General features: G+C 48.4%; 1 protein-coding gene across 1 annotated transcript in view; it reads right to left on the reverse strand.

The window, feature by feature from the left end:
- Positions 1-5,869: 5,869 nt before the first annotated feature.
- The window catches only part of Arid3b (AT-rich interaction domain 3B), a 48,263-nt gene continuing 35,994 nt past the window's right edge, over positions 5,870-18,138 (reverse strand). The window contains exons 5-9 of the mRNA XM_057768978.1: positions 14,063-14,246; positions 12,413-12,726; positions 12,032-12,286; positions 10,769-10,867; positions 5,870-8,100 (exon numbers count right to left, since the gene is read on the reverse strand). Coding sequence (XP_057624961.1) covers positions 7,937-8,100; positions 10,769-10,867; positions 12,032-12,286; positions 12,413-12,726; positions 14,063-14,246 — 1,016 coding nt within the window. The 3' untranslated portion in view covers positions 5,870-7,936. The remainder of the gene's footprint in view (positions 8,101-10,768; positions 10,868-12,031; positions 12,287-12,412; positions 12,727-14,062; positions 14,247-18,138) is intronic.

An 18,138-nucleotide genomic window follows, 5' to 3' on the forward strand; every position in this document is an offset into this window, starting at 1 on the left:
CTCAGGCTGGTGTTTCCGGGTTTGATAAGAAAGCAGGCAGGCTGGCACGCTGTGAAGAGCAAGTCAGTGAGCAGCACTGACTGGCCTCTGCATCAGCTCCTGGCTCCAGGTCCCTGCCTGTGTGAGTTCCTGCCCTGACTTCCTTTGATGATGAACTATGATATGGAAGTGTAAGGCAAATAAACCCTTTCCTCCCCAATTAGCTTTCGGTCGTGGTGTTTCATCACAGCAATAGTAACCTTTAGACACTGGCCATTCTTTTCCTGGACACCTCTCCCCACCCTGCCAATGTGATCACCCCCTCCGGATTCCCCACTCCCATCTGTTAATCAGGATTCATGTACAGAGTTGGCCATGGCACCTGCCTGCATCACTGCTGAGCTTTCTGAGACTCTAGCCCAGGTCTTAGAATTGCTCCAGGAGCTCCTCTACACAGTCTCCCTGCATCTGTGGACCCCTTCCTGAACTGCTGATGTGCAGGGAGAATGAAAATTGGGAATCTGTCAATTGCACTACTTCATTGTGTGGAAAGAGCAGATAGCTTCTCGGGAAGTGGATTTGATGGCAAGAGAGATTTCAGTTTGGTGAAAGTGATCTCACACATGGAGAAAACATCAAGTTGTTCCTTTGGGGGTGATCTTTAACAGGAGAGGGGTACCATGCATAGACAAAACAGCTCAGGTTCTGGACCCTTCTACAGGCCAATTTGGGCCAGCTAGGTCCAGGCTTCTCCATATACCTGAGAGGCCCAGAATAAACCCCTCTCCTCTTTGCTATTCTGGTCTGTGCTGCATCCAACCCAGTCACTCACCTGCTCCCCGAGTCTCTTGCTTTCTCATAGCCTCAGCTGTTTGTCTCAGTGGCTCCAGTGTGGGGAGATCATAACTTGTTGAAACTGTCCACCCCTAAGCATCTTGGCCTTCTGGTCTTTTTAGATGGGTTTTGCTTTGTAGCCTGGGCTGGTCTCAAATTCCTAGGCTTAAATGATGCTCCTGCACCAGCCCTTCAACTGCTGACACTAGAGATGTATGCCACCATGCCTGGCTCCCCTTGTCCTGCATCTATATTAGCCACCATCTGGTTTTGCACTTCAATGTCCCCAAGCTCAGCAACTACACTCCACCCTTTCTGTTCTGACCATTCTCTACCAGTACCTTCTCTCCAGCTGTGACCTCAAACTCTCGCCGAGCCCCTCAGCCTCCACTTCCTCTTTCCTTCTAATGGTGGCCTCCACTCCTTCACAGAGAGCAATGAATCTCTTCCAGAGGTGGGATACAGTCTGGGATCTTTGACTCAGACAGCCACAGACAGCAGCAAAGGCTTTCCTTCATGATGCTAGGGCCACCAGTTAGTATCAGGATGGGTACAGCAGGGTATAACAGAGACCTGTTGACAAACACCCCTGAATCCTCTGCCTCCCTCCACTCAGATCCCTTTCCCTTTTAAGAAGGGAAGCACTTTAGTCCGACCCTAGCTCTTTGGCTCCTTGAGCACATTTCTACTCAGGATTTTCAGGTGTACAACAAGCAGCAAGTGCCTCACAGTCTGCACAACAGAGCAATGTGCAAGCGTGCTTGGCACGGTGGCTATGGGTGATCCAGGCCCTGCTCACAGTGTGCTGTAGTTGTTCAACTTTTCTATTTCTTCATCTGTGAAATGGGTAACAAATTCTTAGTTTTACCTCATGCATAGGGAGAGTTGTATTGTATTAGTTACCTTTCTATTGCTAGAGAGAGATCCCATGCCGAAGGTAACTTACATTATTGGGGCTTATGGGTCCAGAGGGTTAGAGTCTATGCTCCTCATAGTGGGGAGCACGGCAGCAAGCAGGCAGGCATGGTGCTGGAGCAGTAGCTGAGGGCTTACAGCTGATGCACCAGGAGGAGTTTGAGCTAATTGGAATGGTGTGGGCTCTTCAAAACCTCAAAGCCCACCCCCAGTGTCACACCTCCTCCAACAAGGCCACATCCCCTAATCCTTCCCAAACATTTTCACCAACTGGGGATTGTATTCAAAATAATGAGTTTATGGGGGCCGTTCTCATTCACACCACCACAGAAATGAAAGAAGCCAATCCGCGGACAAGCCTGAGAAGGAACCGCAGCCCACACCAGGTTCAATGGTTGTCATCAGCGCTCCTCTCCATGGCACACACCCACAAGGGAGTTTTCAAAGCCCCGGGACAACTGCATGTTCCATTTACTCAGCAACTGGTTTCCAAATCCGTCAGCCCGTGTCCTCCCCAGCAGGGAGTGCCCTGTGCAACCTCAGAGCTGTGCAGTGGTGTGCACTGTCTTAGTGAGGCTGGGCTGTGTTTTGCCTTCTGAACTACTCTATGTCTGCAGTGTTGGGGACAAACTGAAACACACTTGTTTGTGGCTCCTACTTACTTTTTCTTGAGACTCAGTCCCATGTACCCCAGGGAGCCTCCTTATGTAGTCAGTGCTGTCCTTGAACTTCTTGATAGTTCTGCCTTCTCCAACTCCCAAGTGCTGGGGAGCCTGAGTCTCTACACCCAGCTTTCCTGCCCTCCTCCTCCTGCCCTTCCCCTTCCTCTTCCTCCTCTTTTTTTTTTTTTTTCTTTTTTGAGACAGGTTTCTCTGTAGCTTTGGAGCCTGTCCTAGAACTAGCTCTTGTAGACTAGGCTGGCCTTGAACTGACAGAGATCCGCCTGCCTCTGCCTCCTGAGTGCTGGGATTAAAGGTGTGTGCCACCACCGCCCAATTTTTTCCTGCCCTTCTTTTGTCTTTTGTCTTAGCGATGAATAAGCATTTATTAGTTCATCTCACTACTACTCCTTTGCAAGTAGCTTTCTCTAGTTTGTTCTTTTCTCATGTAGCTTGGCTGGCCTGGCTGCTATACAGACCAGGCTGGACTCTATTTCACAGACATCTGCCTGCTTTCTCAGTACTGGGATTAAAGGTATGTGTCATCATGCCTGACTTTAAGATTTGTTTTCTTTTTTTTTGTGTGTGTGTGTGTGTATATGAGTATTTTGCCTGCATATACACACGTGCCACATGCGGGCCTGGTGCTCCTGGAGGCCAAAAGAGGGCACTGGATCACCTAGAACTGGAATTACAGCTACCCTGCAAGGGTTAGGAATCAAATCCAGGTCCTCTGAGAGAGCAGAAAGTGTTCCTAATAGCTGAGCCATCTCTCCTCCTGTTCGTCTTTTGATTTTAAAGTTTGAACATTGTGTGTGTGTTTGTCAATGGGTGGTGGTAAGTTTGAAATTTCCTGAAGGCTTCTATTTCCTCGTTCTCTCTGGCATTCTGAAACAGAAGGAACTGCAATGGTTTGGTGCGGTCCTCAGACTCTCTCCCCCATCCCCCCCGTGAAAAGGCGTCTCCACTCATCTATCTCCAGCTCTGTGGTGGTTTGATTGAGAATGCCCCCCCCCCAGGCTTATTATATATTTGCATGCTTAGTCCCCAGTTGATGAACTATGTGGATGATGAAGGATTGGGAGGTGTGGTCTTATGAAATAGGTCTCTCACTGGGGGGGTGGGCTTTGAGGTTTCAAAAGCCCACACCAGGCTCAGTCTCTTCCTCTCTCTGCCTGCTGCCTGTGGATCAGGATGTAATGCTCTCAGCTACTGCTCCAGCACCATGCCTGTCTGTTTCCCACCATCATAACAGACCAACCCTCTGAAACTGTAAGCAATACCAGAATTAAATGCTTCCTCTTATTGGTTGCCAGGGTCATGGTGTCTCTTCACAGCAATGGATGGCAATGAAGACAGTCCCCAACACCCCGGTCCAGTGTCACACTTACCTCTCAGCCCCCGCCAGAGGCTTACCGATTCTTCATGCGTCACACATGACTGGTGGCCAGTGATTAAAGTGATGGTCTTTTTTTTTTTTCTCTTATAATAGGGTTTCATGTAGCCCAGCGAGGCCTGGGACTCCCTAGGTAGTCCTGATGGTTACTCTTAGCTCTCAACTTGACCACATCTGGAATTAACTAAAACCCAAGCAGCTGGTCACACCTGTGAGGAATTTTTCTTGGTTGAATTATTTTATTTGAAGTGGAAAACCTACCCCAAGCCCAGACCACCCTACATCTGCACCTCCTGGAGGCAGCCCACATAAACGGACATGGAAGAAGAAAGATTCACTTTTTGCCTGCTTGTCCTCACTCTCACTGGCAAGTTCATCTATCCTGTTCCTGAGCCATTCCTTCGCTCGTACTGAAACCTATTTCCTCAGGATTCCAATATGGACTGAAAATAGACAGCTGTCTAGGACGTCCCTGAGACTCTAACGCCGATGTCTCATGGACTGAACAACTACTGGATCCTTGCCCACTACTAGACTACTCCAGTGGTTCTAAACTTTCCCAATGCAGTTCTATACAGTACTATACCCTTCTATACAGTTCCTCATGTTGTGGTGACCCCAACCATGAAAGTAATTTTGTTGCTACTTCCTGTAATTTTGCTGTTATGAATCATATTGTAAACATCTGTGTTTTTTGATGGTCTTAGGCAACCCCTGTGAAAGTGTCTCTTGACTCTCAAAAGGGTCTTAACCCATAGGTTGAGAACCATTTAACTACTCAGATCACAGCCCATGCCACTCTAATAACTTCCATATGCATATATACATATGTACATATATTCATTCCATCAGTTTTGCTCCCTTAGAGAACCCAATACAGTAGCCAAGGACGACTCTGATCCACTGTTTCTGTTATTGTTGCTGTTCTTATACATGGCCTTACCATACAGCCCTAGCAAGCCTGGAACTATGTCTCAGCCAGACTGGCCCCTGTTTCTTAAATGCTGGGATTAAAGGTGTGCCACTATGGCCAGACTGATCCATCCTCTTTAAAAAAACATTTTAAATAAATATGCAATTTTTAGATGGTGTTTGTGTGCACATGTGCCATAGCGCGTGTACAAGGGACAAGTTTGGGAGGTGTGCTTTCCTGCCAGATCAAAGTAGGTGTCAGCTGTGGGGCAGGAGCTCTTACCTGCAGAGTCATCCAGGTGCATACCATTACACCAGGCCCTCACCCCTTTTAAGACATTTTGTGTGGAGGTCAGACAGCAAGCTGAAAGAGTCAGTTTCCCCCTCTACCACATGGGGTTCAGAGATCTAACCCAGGTCCTCAAGCTTGGCAGCAAGCCCCTTACCTGCTGAGCCACCTTGCTGGTCGTTTTATCAGGGGACAGAATCTGGCTATTTCTAATGATGGCTTGAAACCCAAGACCGTTGCGCACAGTGTGATGGTATAAAGATGTGCTGTCACACTGGCCAGTGAGAAGCATGACTCAGCTAAGGTTCTAGGACCTTTGAGTGTCAGTGAAAGGGAATATGCAGTCACATGAGCTGCTTGTGGTCCTGGCCTTGCCTCTGCACACCTCCTCCTACTGTGCCAGAAGACTGCTCAGCCTAGCAGAAAAGACCTCCACCCAGCCCTGGTTAGAACACATTCTCTAAAATGCAGAGGATGATGACACACGCAAATCTCTTAACTGGAGGCCCTTCCAGTGCTCAGACACATCTCTTCTGAATCAGACCTAGTGAGAGCTCAGCAAGGGTCTCTGCTAAACCATGGAGGTGGTCCCCTGCCAGTCAGACACAACACACTACTGCTGTCAGCTTTGGTCACTGGTAATGCCAGGAGATTCTGACTGCACAGCAGAGAAATAGAGGTCAAGCCTTTGGGAAAGTAGATCAGGAGAGCTGGGGACCTGAGGCACAGTTCATGAAACCCCCTTTCCCTCTGAAGGACCTTGTCAAGTGCAAGAAACCAAGTGAAAGAAGCCCAGACCTACTCATGTGAAGAGGTAGAGCTTTATTGAAATATAAACATTCAAGAACATGTAAGACAGAAAATAACCACAACATATGCGGACACTTGCTGTGAGAGGATGTCTGAGGTATTTATTCACGGCCTAGGCTACCATGTGCTATCACATTTTTTTTTCTGGTTAGAATACATACAAGACATGAAAAGGGGATGCTGTCCTGCCACGTGACTTTCAGGACTATGCCTGCAGGGGAAGCTCCACTTGGGCCAGAGCCCTAATGCTGGGCACACATGGGCACCCAGCTCTTGCATTTTCTGGCTAGGAGCCTGCTGCTGGCTTGAGGGAGGTGAGGGGCATGGAGAGGGACAGGTGGACAGCTGCCTGGGGAAAGAGAAAGGAGATCTGATGACCAGAAAGACCTGCATTGTCCCCGTTTCCCCTGGATAGGAAGGGTCTATCCTTCATGACTAAATCCTGAGACACACTGGCCAAATAGACTTCTTACAGCACCAGAACCCAGACGTCCTCTGCCCAACCCTGCATGTGCCTGGTGGGTAAGGCTTCTGAGGCCAGAAGAGGGTCAGATCCCAGTATAAGAGCTATGTGTGTGAGTTACTGAGCATGTGTGTCCTGGGGCAGGGACAGGAGCCAGAAGTCAGCAGAGTGGCGCTTGCCAGGTTGAGGTATATTTGTGCACGAGCTTTTGCTTTCCCTTTCTTGTCCTAGTCAGGACTGCTGGACCATGGGGTGGTCTCACTGCCACGACCCAAGTAGTCCCAGAGGGTGATGTCTTATGTAACAGGGTAGAGCACACTGGGATGAGAGTGGAGCCCTGGTAAAGACCACCCTTTCTCTACCACAGTGGCCTGTTCCAGTTACATGCTAAGAGGAGACAGAGTTCTCAGTTCTGGGGCTCAGCCTTAAGCAGGGCCCACAGCCATTTCCTATGTCCCAAGGCGAGGGCTCCAAGGGCAGAAAGAAACCCTGCCCTACTCTGTCAGCTGGGGTAAGGGCAGAGAGAACCAGTGTGGTTTCAGGATCCACCAGCAAGCATGGGTCCCTCCACCCCATCCTCCTGCTGTGGCGATCCCTGAGTCACCCCACCTGCTCCACCTCCTGGCCAGAGCATGGGCAGGTTGGAGGGAGGCTGGCTGCACCGCACCCGGCTGGGGTGATCTGCTTTCATTTCTTTGGTGCTACAACAGCAACAACAATAAAAATTAAAAAATTAAAGTCAGCAAAACATATATAAAAAAGATTACAGAGATGCAAATACTTCCTGAAGAATCAAATATCAACAATTACAAATCTGAGGTATTTCTGTGAGCCTGACATCAGCATGTCTGGGGCTGGTAGGGCTGAAATGGCCCCAAGAGACGACAGAAGGGGCCAGAGACAAGTGGTATCTTGGGAGAGCTGGCCAACATGGGCAGGCAGGGAGCTGAGGTTTAGGGATTAAATGGAGTCTTGTCAGGTAGGTCCCAGGGCCTTCCTCCTTTTCATGTGCAGAGGCCCTGAACCTGAAGCTTGCCCTCACAGTTTTTTTTTCCTTAGAACAACAAAGGGAATATTCCAGGGCCCTGAGGACTGAAGTTAAGACTTGGATTGAGAGACTCATGCCCAAAGAATCAAGCAGTAAGCAAGGAGGACTGGGAAGACCCACCCCATCCCATGCTCAAAAGATTAGAGCAAGGAAGACAAGCTTCTGCTACTAAAGCCCCAAATGGGACTTAAATACTGGGGACTGGGCAGACTAAGAGACTGGTGATCCTGGGGTGAAGGCAGAAGGCAGCAGAAGGGAAATAAATTAAGGGGAAGGGAAATGAAAAGCCTCCAGCCCCATGTCGCCTTACAGATTGTCGATACATTGCTCTGGGATGGGGAGTGGTTGGGAACCCTGGGGAAGCTGGATGCTCAGATACCCCACCCACTTCTCCAGGACAATCCCTGATTGGACAACGCTGCTCTGTCCTGCCCCTGCCCCCCTCCCTAAGTCTCTCCTTGTCCCCAGAGTACAGCAGAACCTGAATGGAGCCTGAACAGACGAACACTTCCAAATTCAACATCTGGCCAGATGGTATCTGATGTGGGCTCCATGAGATGAGGTAAATTCTGTGCATCAATCTCCCTTATTCTCTGTAGGAGAGTAGGGAATGGGTGCTGGGTGCTGCTCATCAGAGGGACCAGCTGGTGGAGGGCTCTGCACTGGGGGTGCCCCGGGATGAGGTAGGACTTGGTGAGCAGTGAGAGCTGGTGCTGCTGCTGGTGCCGCTGCCAATGCTCTGGGGAGCAGAGCCTGCAATGAGGTGGACCACTGGTTTCTGGGCAAATAGCACACCTGGGGTGGGAGGAGAAGCAGTATGGGCTCAGTTCAATTAAACAAGGCATGACTGTTGGCCTAACCCTGTGTGCTCCATTCTCCTACCATGCTCAGCTGTCAGTGGAAGCCCAGACAACTGTCCTGCCATCAAAAGGTCATACGCTGCTGAAGGACAGGCATGTAACCAGTGTCTTTGCTAGAATGACATAAATGTTCTGAGCCTGATGTAGCTCTGCTGTTGGGGACATCATAAGGGTTTTAGAGAAAGGAACACAAGTACAGCCCAGAAAAGGTTTTGGTGGAAAATATGTGTCTAGATTCCTTGAAAGAGAAAAAGCAGCAAACTGAAGAGATGGTGACCAGGGCACCTGAGACAAAGCAACATGAGAGGTTATGCCACTGGGGCTAATGGTTTAGGCAGCAGTAGAGTAAGGGGCTAAAGAGGTGGGTGGGGCCTTGAATAGCTATGGGAACCCATTTGGAGGCCCTGAAAGTTTTTTTAAAAAAATATTTATTTATTTTATTTATTTATTTATTTATTTATTTATTTATTTATTTATTTATTTATTATGTATACAGCATTCCTTCCATGTATGCCTGCAGGTCAGAAGAGGGCACCAGACCCCATTACAAATGGTTGTGAACCACAATATGGTTGCTGGGAATTGAACTCAGGACCTTTGGAAGAGCAGGCAATGCTCTTAACCTCTGAGCCATCTCTCCAGCCCCCAGCCCTGAAAGTTTTAAGCAGGAGAAGGACACTAAGACATTTGGAACTCAGAACGCTCTCTGGAAGGTCAGAGAATGAGGATGCTCAAGTCCTAGGAACCCTGCAGAGGAGTTGGCCTAGCAGTGGCAGCAAGCACAGGCGTGAGAAGCAGCATGCAGAAGGGAGCTAATGGAGGATGGTAGCCTTGAGTCTCAGAACCACCTGAGGTTCCTGGACACCACATCCCGACTGAGAAAGCTTGGGGCAGACAGGGTCAAGACAGGTGAGAGGCCCATTTTGTCAGAGTGTTGGGAGCCCCAAATCCTGACTTTTTCTGAGAGCAAAGGAGAAAGTTACCCACTTCTTCGTCCTAGGAAAATGACAAGAGGATATTGAGATCTAGCCATAACTCCCAGTTCCTGTTTTCTTCAGGACTCAAACTAGGCCCAGATGTCCCAAGCCACATCATGAATGGGAACAGGGTACCAGGACAACACAAGAGACTGGCAAGCCACAGTGGCATGGCTGTTTCTAGGAACCCATCCTTTCCTGGCTGCATTCTGATGCTGTGGCAGGTGGCCAGAGGCTATTCCTAGGGAAACACACTGGTTAGAATGCAAGGTTTTACTGGTCTGCACATGGATGTTCTCACCAGGCAGCCAACATACCCCATGCCCTGGTAAAAACAGGCAGATGTCACCCAGCCTGAGCTTGCACCCAAGTCTGTATCTAAAACAAATGGAATAGCCAGGGATTCAGGGTTGGGTCTGTTGCCTATGTGAACTCTATGTTGACTTTGAAAGATACAGATGTAAACTCAACCACCTACAAAAATACTACAGGCAGCCGGGCGGTGGTGGTGCACACCTTTAATCCCAGCACTCGGGAGGCAGAGGCAGGCATATCTCTGTGAGTTTGAGGCCAGCCTGGTCTACAAGAACTAGTTCCAGGATAGGCTTCCAAAGCAACACAGAAAAACCCTGTTTCAAAAAAAAAAAAAAAAGATACAATTGAAAAACAGCAAGGCCCCCCAGGGTCAAGGCTGCTTCTGCAGCACTCAGATTCACTGCTGGTATATTTATTTAGTTTTGACAGGGTCTCATTCTGTAGTAGTCTGGCCTTGAACTCATGATGTGACTGTCTTAGTCATCTGAGTGCTGGAGCTGCAGATATACGCTACTATACCTAGCTACATGAGTGTCATAGTCCTCAGTTTATTTAAGACAGGGGATGGGATGGAGTGATAGATCAGCAATTAAGAGCAGTTGCTGCTCTCCCTGAGGACTTGGGTTGGATTCCCAGCACCCACATAGTGTACAGACATACATGCAGATGGATGAAACACTCATGCACAAAAAATAATAAAATACTTTTAAAAAGAAGATATGGATCTGGGCATGGTGGTGCAAGCCTTTAATCCTAGCACTCAGGATCTGAGTTTAAGGTCAGCCTCATCTATAGAGTAAGTTCCAGGGACAGCCAGAGCTACACAGAGAAACCCTGTCTCACTACTCCCCCACCTCAAAACACATACAAAAACAAAACAAAACAAAACAAAACAAAGACCATTAATGAGTCAGGGAAAGGAGTCTTGCTCTCTGAAAGACTGCATGGTAAATGGTGACCTAGCTCATAATGTATTCTGAAAAGTGTGTATAGGGTTGTTGACAAATAAACCCTCATGCTAAATGACATCTTCAACAAGCCAGCCACTGACTGGAAGGGTTCCTATCACTGTTGAAGAAGACTGGCCATCTTATCAATCTACGCACCTATAGTTCAGGACCTCTGTATCTTAGGAATCTTGAGTCAATGAAAAAGGACAACTCCATTCCTAACACACACACACGCGGACGCACGCACACACGCACCCCACAGCACGTGCCCCAGGTATCTGAGAGAGCAAGACAGGGCAAGCTGGGAAGCTGCACTGTGACTGGAAGCTAGCATGGGTCTCCCCGCAGCTCCAGGGCCTACCTGTATAGGTGGTGCCATCGATATCCACAGACATATTGATGCTTCCAATGCTGCTTGTAGTCAGGTTCAGTGCTGCAGCCGAAGTCTCTGCTCTGTCTTCTGTGGAATCAGAGACAGTAGACCTGGTCAAGCTTCCTACTGTCCTCTGGTGCTGCTTAGTCAAGCTGGTCTGTGGTCTTAACACTCACTAGTAGCTCTGTCTCAACTACTTCTCATCATAGGTCTGGCAGCAGAACCAGGCTCACCAGCTGCTGCCAAGTTATTCCTGGACTCTCAGAGTAAAGGAAGAGCAGGCCAACCCCAACTGGGTTCCCACTGTACATCAGCTCCGGAAATCAGCCCTGGCCTCCTCCTGCCCCTGATCCATCTGAACTGTAAGGATCTCTGGAGAAGGATCTTTTGCCTCTAGCACCTTGCCTTCCCTGCCTTCTGGGGCAGCTGGCACACAGGAGGTCTGCCTGGCTCTGACCTTTGCCTTCCCTCTACAGAGTCAAGCATTCTTCCACGTGAGTTGCCTTCTTCCACTGGTCTCTAAACGGTCCCCTCTTACAATCATACAGGAGGGCTGCCTGGGAATCTCAATGGCTTCTTTCACAGCTGCCTCTCTTCCCAGCACACAACTGCCCATGTTTGCTGACAGACAGCCACAGCAACAAGGGCATAGAAAGGGGGCTTGAATGGGAGAGTCAGGAGAAGAATGAGGGAAATGGAATGTGTATTTTAGGAAAAAAAGGTGGAAAATTAGAAAAATGAAGAGGGGAAAAGGGAAAATGTCAAACGTACTGCTAAACTTTATATTGCCTATTTCTTTTCTTATTTCTGAGGTCACTGGTGTCTCTGCTATTTCTCAGGAAGGACAGACCTGACCGCAGCCTACATCAGGTAAAGTGGATGGGATGGACGCAAACCCTGTAATTTAGACAGAGCAAAAGGCTAGGAAGGGTGGGGGAAGCACAGCATCTGTCTCCTCTGTGAATAACCACTTTCCTCTTTGTTAGAGTACAAGGACTTCACTGCTGGAAGCAACTTCTGACCTAGAAAACATGAGGGATGGTGAGATCTTGGTAGGCACAGAACCTCCAGTGGCTCTCTTCTGGCCTCTAGAGTCTTCTATGGCAGTGAAGGCAATGGAAAGATGATTGGAGAGGACGTTTTCTAGGCCAAGAGATCAGGACATATTAACAGCCACCCAGCCTCAGGGCCTTGAGTGGAGCTGGGGTGTGGCAAGCATTATGAAAGACGGAGTTACACACTGATACTTACCCCTGCCGTTGATTCTGATCTTCATGGGGAGCTGCCGTGCCATGCTGAAAAGGTTGCGCTGGAAGGCCTGCTGCACCAGGCGCTGCTCCTCCTCCGACAACCTTGATGTCTTCTTCTCAGGGGGTTCCCCTGATTCTAGACGCTCCCGTAGCTGCTCCAGTGTGCCTGTCCGGTTACCAGCCTGCTGGCCTGCCAAAGTCCCAGGCACAGCCAGGCGATTTGGCACAGGCACTGTTGTCACTGGGACTCCATCACCTGAGAAGGAAACAGAGCTAGACTGAATCCACAGTGACTTACCCCTCCACCTCAATGCCCCTCCTGGACAAAGGGAAACTGGGCTTCCTTTCTCCATCCCTTCCCTCCTCCAAAGGCCCTGCTCACCTTTCCTGAGAGATGCTGGGGATATCCGAGGGCTACTGGCATTGGTACCACTGCTGGAGCCAAGTCCAAGGATAGAGAATCGGATCTTGGGAGGCGATAGAAGGGCAGGGGCCCCAGCAGTGGCAGCACTAGCAGCAGCGGCAGCAGCGGCAGCAGCAGCAGCAGCAGCAGTGGCAGGAGAATAGCCAAAGAGGGAGGAGCTATAGCTGGGCCTCCGACCTTCCCGACGATTGCCATCAATGGCAGCCTGTAGTTCAGCTGGGGAGCTCAAGGCTTTCTTCTCACACTCATAGGCATATAGATACTTCATGTACCTACAGAGGGAGGAAGAATAATATAAAACACAGTACCAGAGACTATCTAGTTTAAGCTGATGTGTCTTTGGAAGCAGCCTTGATCAGGCAAGAGCTAGAGTGTGGCCTGTACAGCAGAAATAAAAAGAAAGTCTGGGCTCACTGGACACATTCCTTCAGGCTTCTCTAGTGCTACTCAGATATACACACTGCTTGAATCTGAAGCATCAGCCATAAAAGGAACCTTAAGGCCTTAGCTAAAATCTTTTCCACTGGCCTCTACATCTTAGGAATGCCTTTAAGGAGCAAATCTTCCCACTGGATGGAACCCAGGAGGGCTGCCCTTCTTTGTATGTTTCATCTGCCCCAAGGATCCATTCTTTCCCCCATACACTAACATTCTAATTACAGCTATTTCTGCTAGAATAGTCCTGATGGATAAAGCCTTTCTTTCTTTTTACATTTACTTATTTTGTGTGCATGTGTGTGCACACATTATGGGCATGAGCGCATGCATGCCTTGGTGCTGGTATGGAGGCCAGAGAACAACTTGCAGGAGTCCTCTTCTTCTACAATGAGGATTGGGCTCTAGGTACTGAACACAGGTAGGCAAGTATGGCAGCAAGCAGCTACCTGCTGAACTTTCTTTCTGGCCCCCAAACCTTATGATCTTCCCTCCCTCCCTCCCTCCCTCCCTCCCTCCCTCCCTCCCTCCCTCCCTCCCTCCCTCCCTCCCTCCCTCCCTCCCTCCCTCCCTCCCTCTCTCTTCTCTCTCTTTTTTGAGACAGGGTTTCTCTGTGTAACAGCCCTAGCTTTCTTGGAATCTACTCTGTACACCAGGCTGGCCTTAAACTCAGATCCATCTGCCTCTGCCTCCTGAGTGCTGGGATTAAAGATGTGTGTCATCACTGCTGCCTGGCCCTTACCATCTTTCAATAAAGGCCAGGGCATGATACCTGACAGATATATCAACTGAGGCTGGACTGACCTGAGGCTGAATATAGGGTAAGAGGGGCCACTGGACGAAGTGTAGAATGTAGGGACAGAAGCCCAAGTCTGAATTTCAGGTCTACTGGCCCAGTATGGCATTGGCTAAATTGACTAGCAGAGGGTTGTTTTTATAATCTACAAAATGGGAATAAATCTATTTGCTAGGGCTGATTATGAGGTTTAAATCACACAGAATAATAAAATATTGACATACAATAATCATGGTGAGGACATCTTTTCAGGTCTGAGGGATTCACCTCAAAGGCTCCTCACTGTTTCAGGAATCTGAGTCCTTTCTTCCCTTCCTCAACTCAGGCCTAAACATCCTAATATGTGCTCAGTTTCCTTCTCAGATGTGGCTACTCACTGGGTCCTGAGAGTGAAGGCAGCACTGGTGATGGACGTGGGCAGGTTCAGGCCTTTGGTGATCTCCCTCCAGATTTTCTTGTTGATTATCTCCACCAAGCCCCCCTTCTCTGTGACCAGTTTATATAGCATATACAGGTCCAGGATCTGCTTGGCCATTATGGGAATCCGGTTGATAGGAGTGCCTGTGATTGTCCAACAAGACAGAGGGCTGTGTTAGTCATGCTGAGCAAGAAGGCATCAATCTGTACACACCATTAGTAGGCTGTACACAAAGCTTGTGACTCTCAGAAGTGTGCTCTGACTCTAACGTCTTAGACATGACACAATTAGACTCAGTGCCAGTTCTGTCCAAAATAAGTAGGACAGGCCCAACTTGGGGGTTGGTGTGTGTGTGTGTGTGGTCTGAAGCAAGTTCCTTAGCCTTTTTGATCTAGATGAATTTAGAGGGTGTTTTGTTTGTTGTCAGAAATACAATCTCAGATGATTTCTAATAGTTTGGCAACTTACATTCCTGGAGCCTTTGGAGTCAATTTCTGCTCAGGCCCTGCCGACCATCCACCTGCTTACATTTTTGTTAGTACTGAGAACAGTTAAGAAAACATGCTCCTATGCAGACTGCCTGCCTTCTCTCCTGAGACAGGATGGAGAAACATGTTTTCTTTTTCTCTTATGACTAGACAAGTCAAAGTAGATACTGGACATAAAGGTCTCTCAGGGAATAAAAAGCCACTCAACAATTCTTTCCCCACTCAGTAATCACTCCACCTCCTCTCTGGCCTCTGAAAGAGGGAGGGTCAGAGCAGCTTCCGCCCACTGGCCCAGAGGGGAAGTGAGAGGGAGCAGGGAACTTGATTAGGAAACCTGGCACTGGGCAGGAAGGACTACTAATGAGCACCAGGGGACAGGAGTGAGGGAGGGGCCCAGGGCCTTTCACAGAAGGCTGGGATGCTCGTCAGGAGGCGTGATGGATGACTGTCATTTGGCAGCCTCGGGATTAATGATCCGGAGGTCAGAGGGGAGAATTCCACAGGGAAGGGTCAGCATCCGGGGCAGCGAATGAGACTTGTTGCCTTTTGATGGCAAACTCCTCTTACTGTACATGGACTGCTGCTCCTGCCCCACCCCTTCCCTGCCCCCATCTTATTGAGTTGCCTTATAGTGGCAAAGCAGCATGAACAGAGGCTGCTCTTTTCCAGTGCTGATACTTTACCCTTCAGCTGAACATCAGTCTCACCAGGAATAACATTTTTGGGAGCAGGGTCTAGCAAAGTTGACCAGGCTGGCTTCAATGTAAAACCCTCCTACCTCAGTCTCCCAAGTTCTGGCCTTCTGAGACAGGACATGGCCCACTCATCAGCTGTTTCAGATAATCCAAAAGGAGACTGGAATAGAGGGCTTCCTGCCCCACCCTAAAAAATATCTTATGTGGGAGCTGAAACGGTGGCTCAGCAATTAAGAGCACTGGCTGTTCTTCCAGAGGCCCTGGGTTTGATTCCCAACATCTACATGGAGGCTCACAACCATCTATAATTCTAGTCCCAGGGGATCTGATGCCCTCTTTTGGCCTCTGTTAGAATTGCATGCACATGATACACAGACACATACAGCAAAATACCTACAAACATAAAATAATAAAATATATAGGCATGGTGGCACAGGTCTATAATCTTAGCACCTACGAGGGAAAAGGGGGTGGATCTCTGTGATCTGTGAGTTCAAGGCCAGCATGGTCTGCAAAGAGAGTTCCAGTCCATTCAGGGTTACATGGTAAGACTGTCTCAAAATAAATAAAAATTTAAAAAAAATTATCTGTATTTGTCTATGTGGAGGCCAAAGAATATTTTGTGTATCATCCTCAGGAATGCCTCTACCAGGTCCCCATTTCTGAAGAGAAACCAGTGTGAACACAGCTATGGGGATTACCCTGGTAGGACCAGAGCTCTTTTGTGTGAATGGGGAAGCCATTGGACTTTCAAGACCTTTGTCTTGACCAGAGAGCTGTTTTCTGACCCGTTTGGGAAAGGTCATGAAGTTATGTTTAAAAATGTGTAGGTAAGAGCTGGAGAAATGGTTAAGCTGTTTAGAGTCAGGCTCACAACCAAGAATGCATAGGTAACACAAGGAAAATGACATATGCCTTTAACTCCAAGTACTGAGAAGCCTGTGATAAGAGAATCTCAAGTTCAAGGCTAGTCTCTGCTACAAAGACTACTGATCACTGTCTTTAAATATATAAATAAAAAGACAAAGGAAACCCAAACAAATTAATACAGAAAATATCATATTCCTGACCTACCCCCCCCCCCAAATTCTCACAGCTCCAGGTGGAGCATTGTGCTGCTCTCAACAGCAAATCCATTCCTGCCACAAAGACAAAATGCCTGAGATGGTAGAGTTGTGCAGGTCAGGGTTGGTACTGTTTTCTCTTGGAGGCCTATCCTCCAGAAACTTCAAGGTATCTTCATGTGGACGACTTGTCACTTCAAAGTAAGAGACGTGCACACTGCCCTCACCTTCACCTCCTTACCCTGGCTCCCTTGTCGCCTCTCTGCCCTTTCCTTCCCAGCACTTCTGCAGTCCTTACAAGTTAGGCAGGGACTTCCGCATCAGTCCTGGCTGTGCTCATCACCCACTTTCAGGTTGTTGGGAGATCCCACTGCCTCTTTCTCTGAGGTACCTACCTCTCACAAGTATCTTTCCTTTTTGGCCTGGGCCACCAATCTGGGCCAGGTCATTGGCTCGCCCACAGCAGCCTGGATTCACACCTATGATCTGCACGCTGTGGCCAGATCACCTCTACTCTTATTAGGCATTTCACTTGCTTATTTTTAAAAATGATTTATTTATTCTTATTTTTATGTACACTGGTATTTTGCCTGCATGTGAGGGTATCAGATGCCCTGGAACTGGAACTACAGACAATTGTGAGCTGCCATGTGGGTGCTGGGAACTGAACCCAGGTTCTCTGAAAGAGTAGCCAGTGCTCTTAACTGCTGAACCATCTCTCCGGCCCCTCACTTGCTCATTTAAAAGCCTACAAAGTCTCATGGCTTATCCACCTCACACCACTAGGTCATATGATCCACATTCACCAATACTCCACAAAAAATTGTCTATTTTCAGCAAACCCCAGTCACTGCTCTCATTCCAGTCACCCGAGCCTTCTCAACTTCACCCTCAAGTCAAGCCCACTTTTGCCTCTACTACCCCTCCTCCTGTCTGACGTGACTTAGCTCAGCTCAAGTCTCCATGCCGTTCGTTCTTTAGCATCCACTGCACCAAACGAGAACTTTCTCTTGAGATTTTAAAAAATGATTTATTTTTATGTGCATTAGTTATTTGCTTGTGTGTATTTCTGTGTGAGGGAATCTTATTCACTGAAACTGAAGTTACAGACAGCTGTGAGCTGCTGCCTTGTGGGTGCTAGGAATTGAACCCGAGTCCTCTGGAAGAACAGTTAGTGCCATCTCTCCAGCCCTGGGAGAACTTTCTAACTCCTTCAGGTCTCACAGATTCTTTCCCTCTCCTGATTTCTGTGATACCCTTCCAAATTCAGCAACTGCTCTCATTGTTTCATCTGCTCAAATGGTTTCTCAGGATATTAAATCTGTAAAAGCAGGAACTATTTTTCCTTCATGCTCTAATATTATTGTAGCAAAATCAGCATATTAGGCAGACTAAACAATAATGTTTCTTTCTGGGAGTGATGGAGTACATGGCTGTAATTCCAGCACTTGGGAGGTAGAAGCAGGAGGATCCAGAGTTCATTTTCTACTATGTAAGCCATCCTGGGACAACATGAGACCCACTCAATGAGATTCATCACTAGACCCATTTGAATGTCTAACGGTAAGAGGCCTGAAGAGGCTGTCCCCCTCTCAGGTCCTGCCCTGGGTCACTTGGATCACAGTCATTACTCAAGAGCCTGGGGAATAGAAGCTCAGAAAGAACAAGGCCTTTGCTCTGGCTCCCGGTTATGAAGACTAGCAGAAGAATGCATGCAGAGGTAGGGCGCTGGCAAGGCAAAGCAACTGTTAGTCCATCAGTGGGAGGAGTGGGGAGGGAAAGTGCCGA

The sequence above is a fragment of the Chionomys nivalis genome, chromosome 4, assembly GCF_950005125.1.
Source record: "Chionomys nivalis chromosome 4, mChiNiv1.1, whole genome shotgun sequence".
Lineage (NCBI taxonomy): Eukaryota > Metazoa > Chordata > Mammalia > Rodentia > Cricetidae > Chionomys > Chionomys nivalis.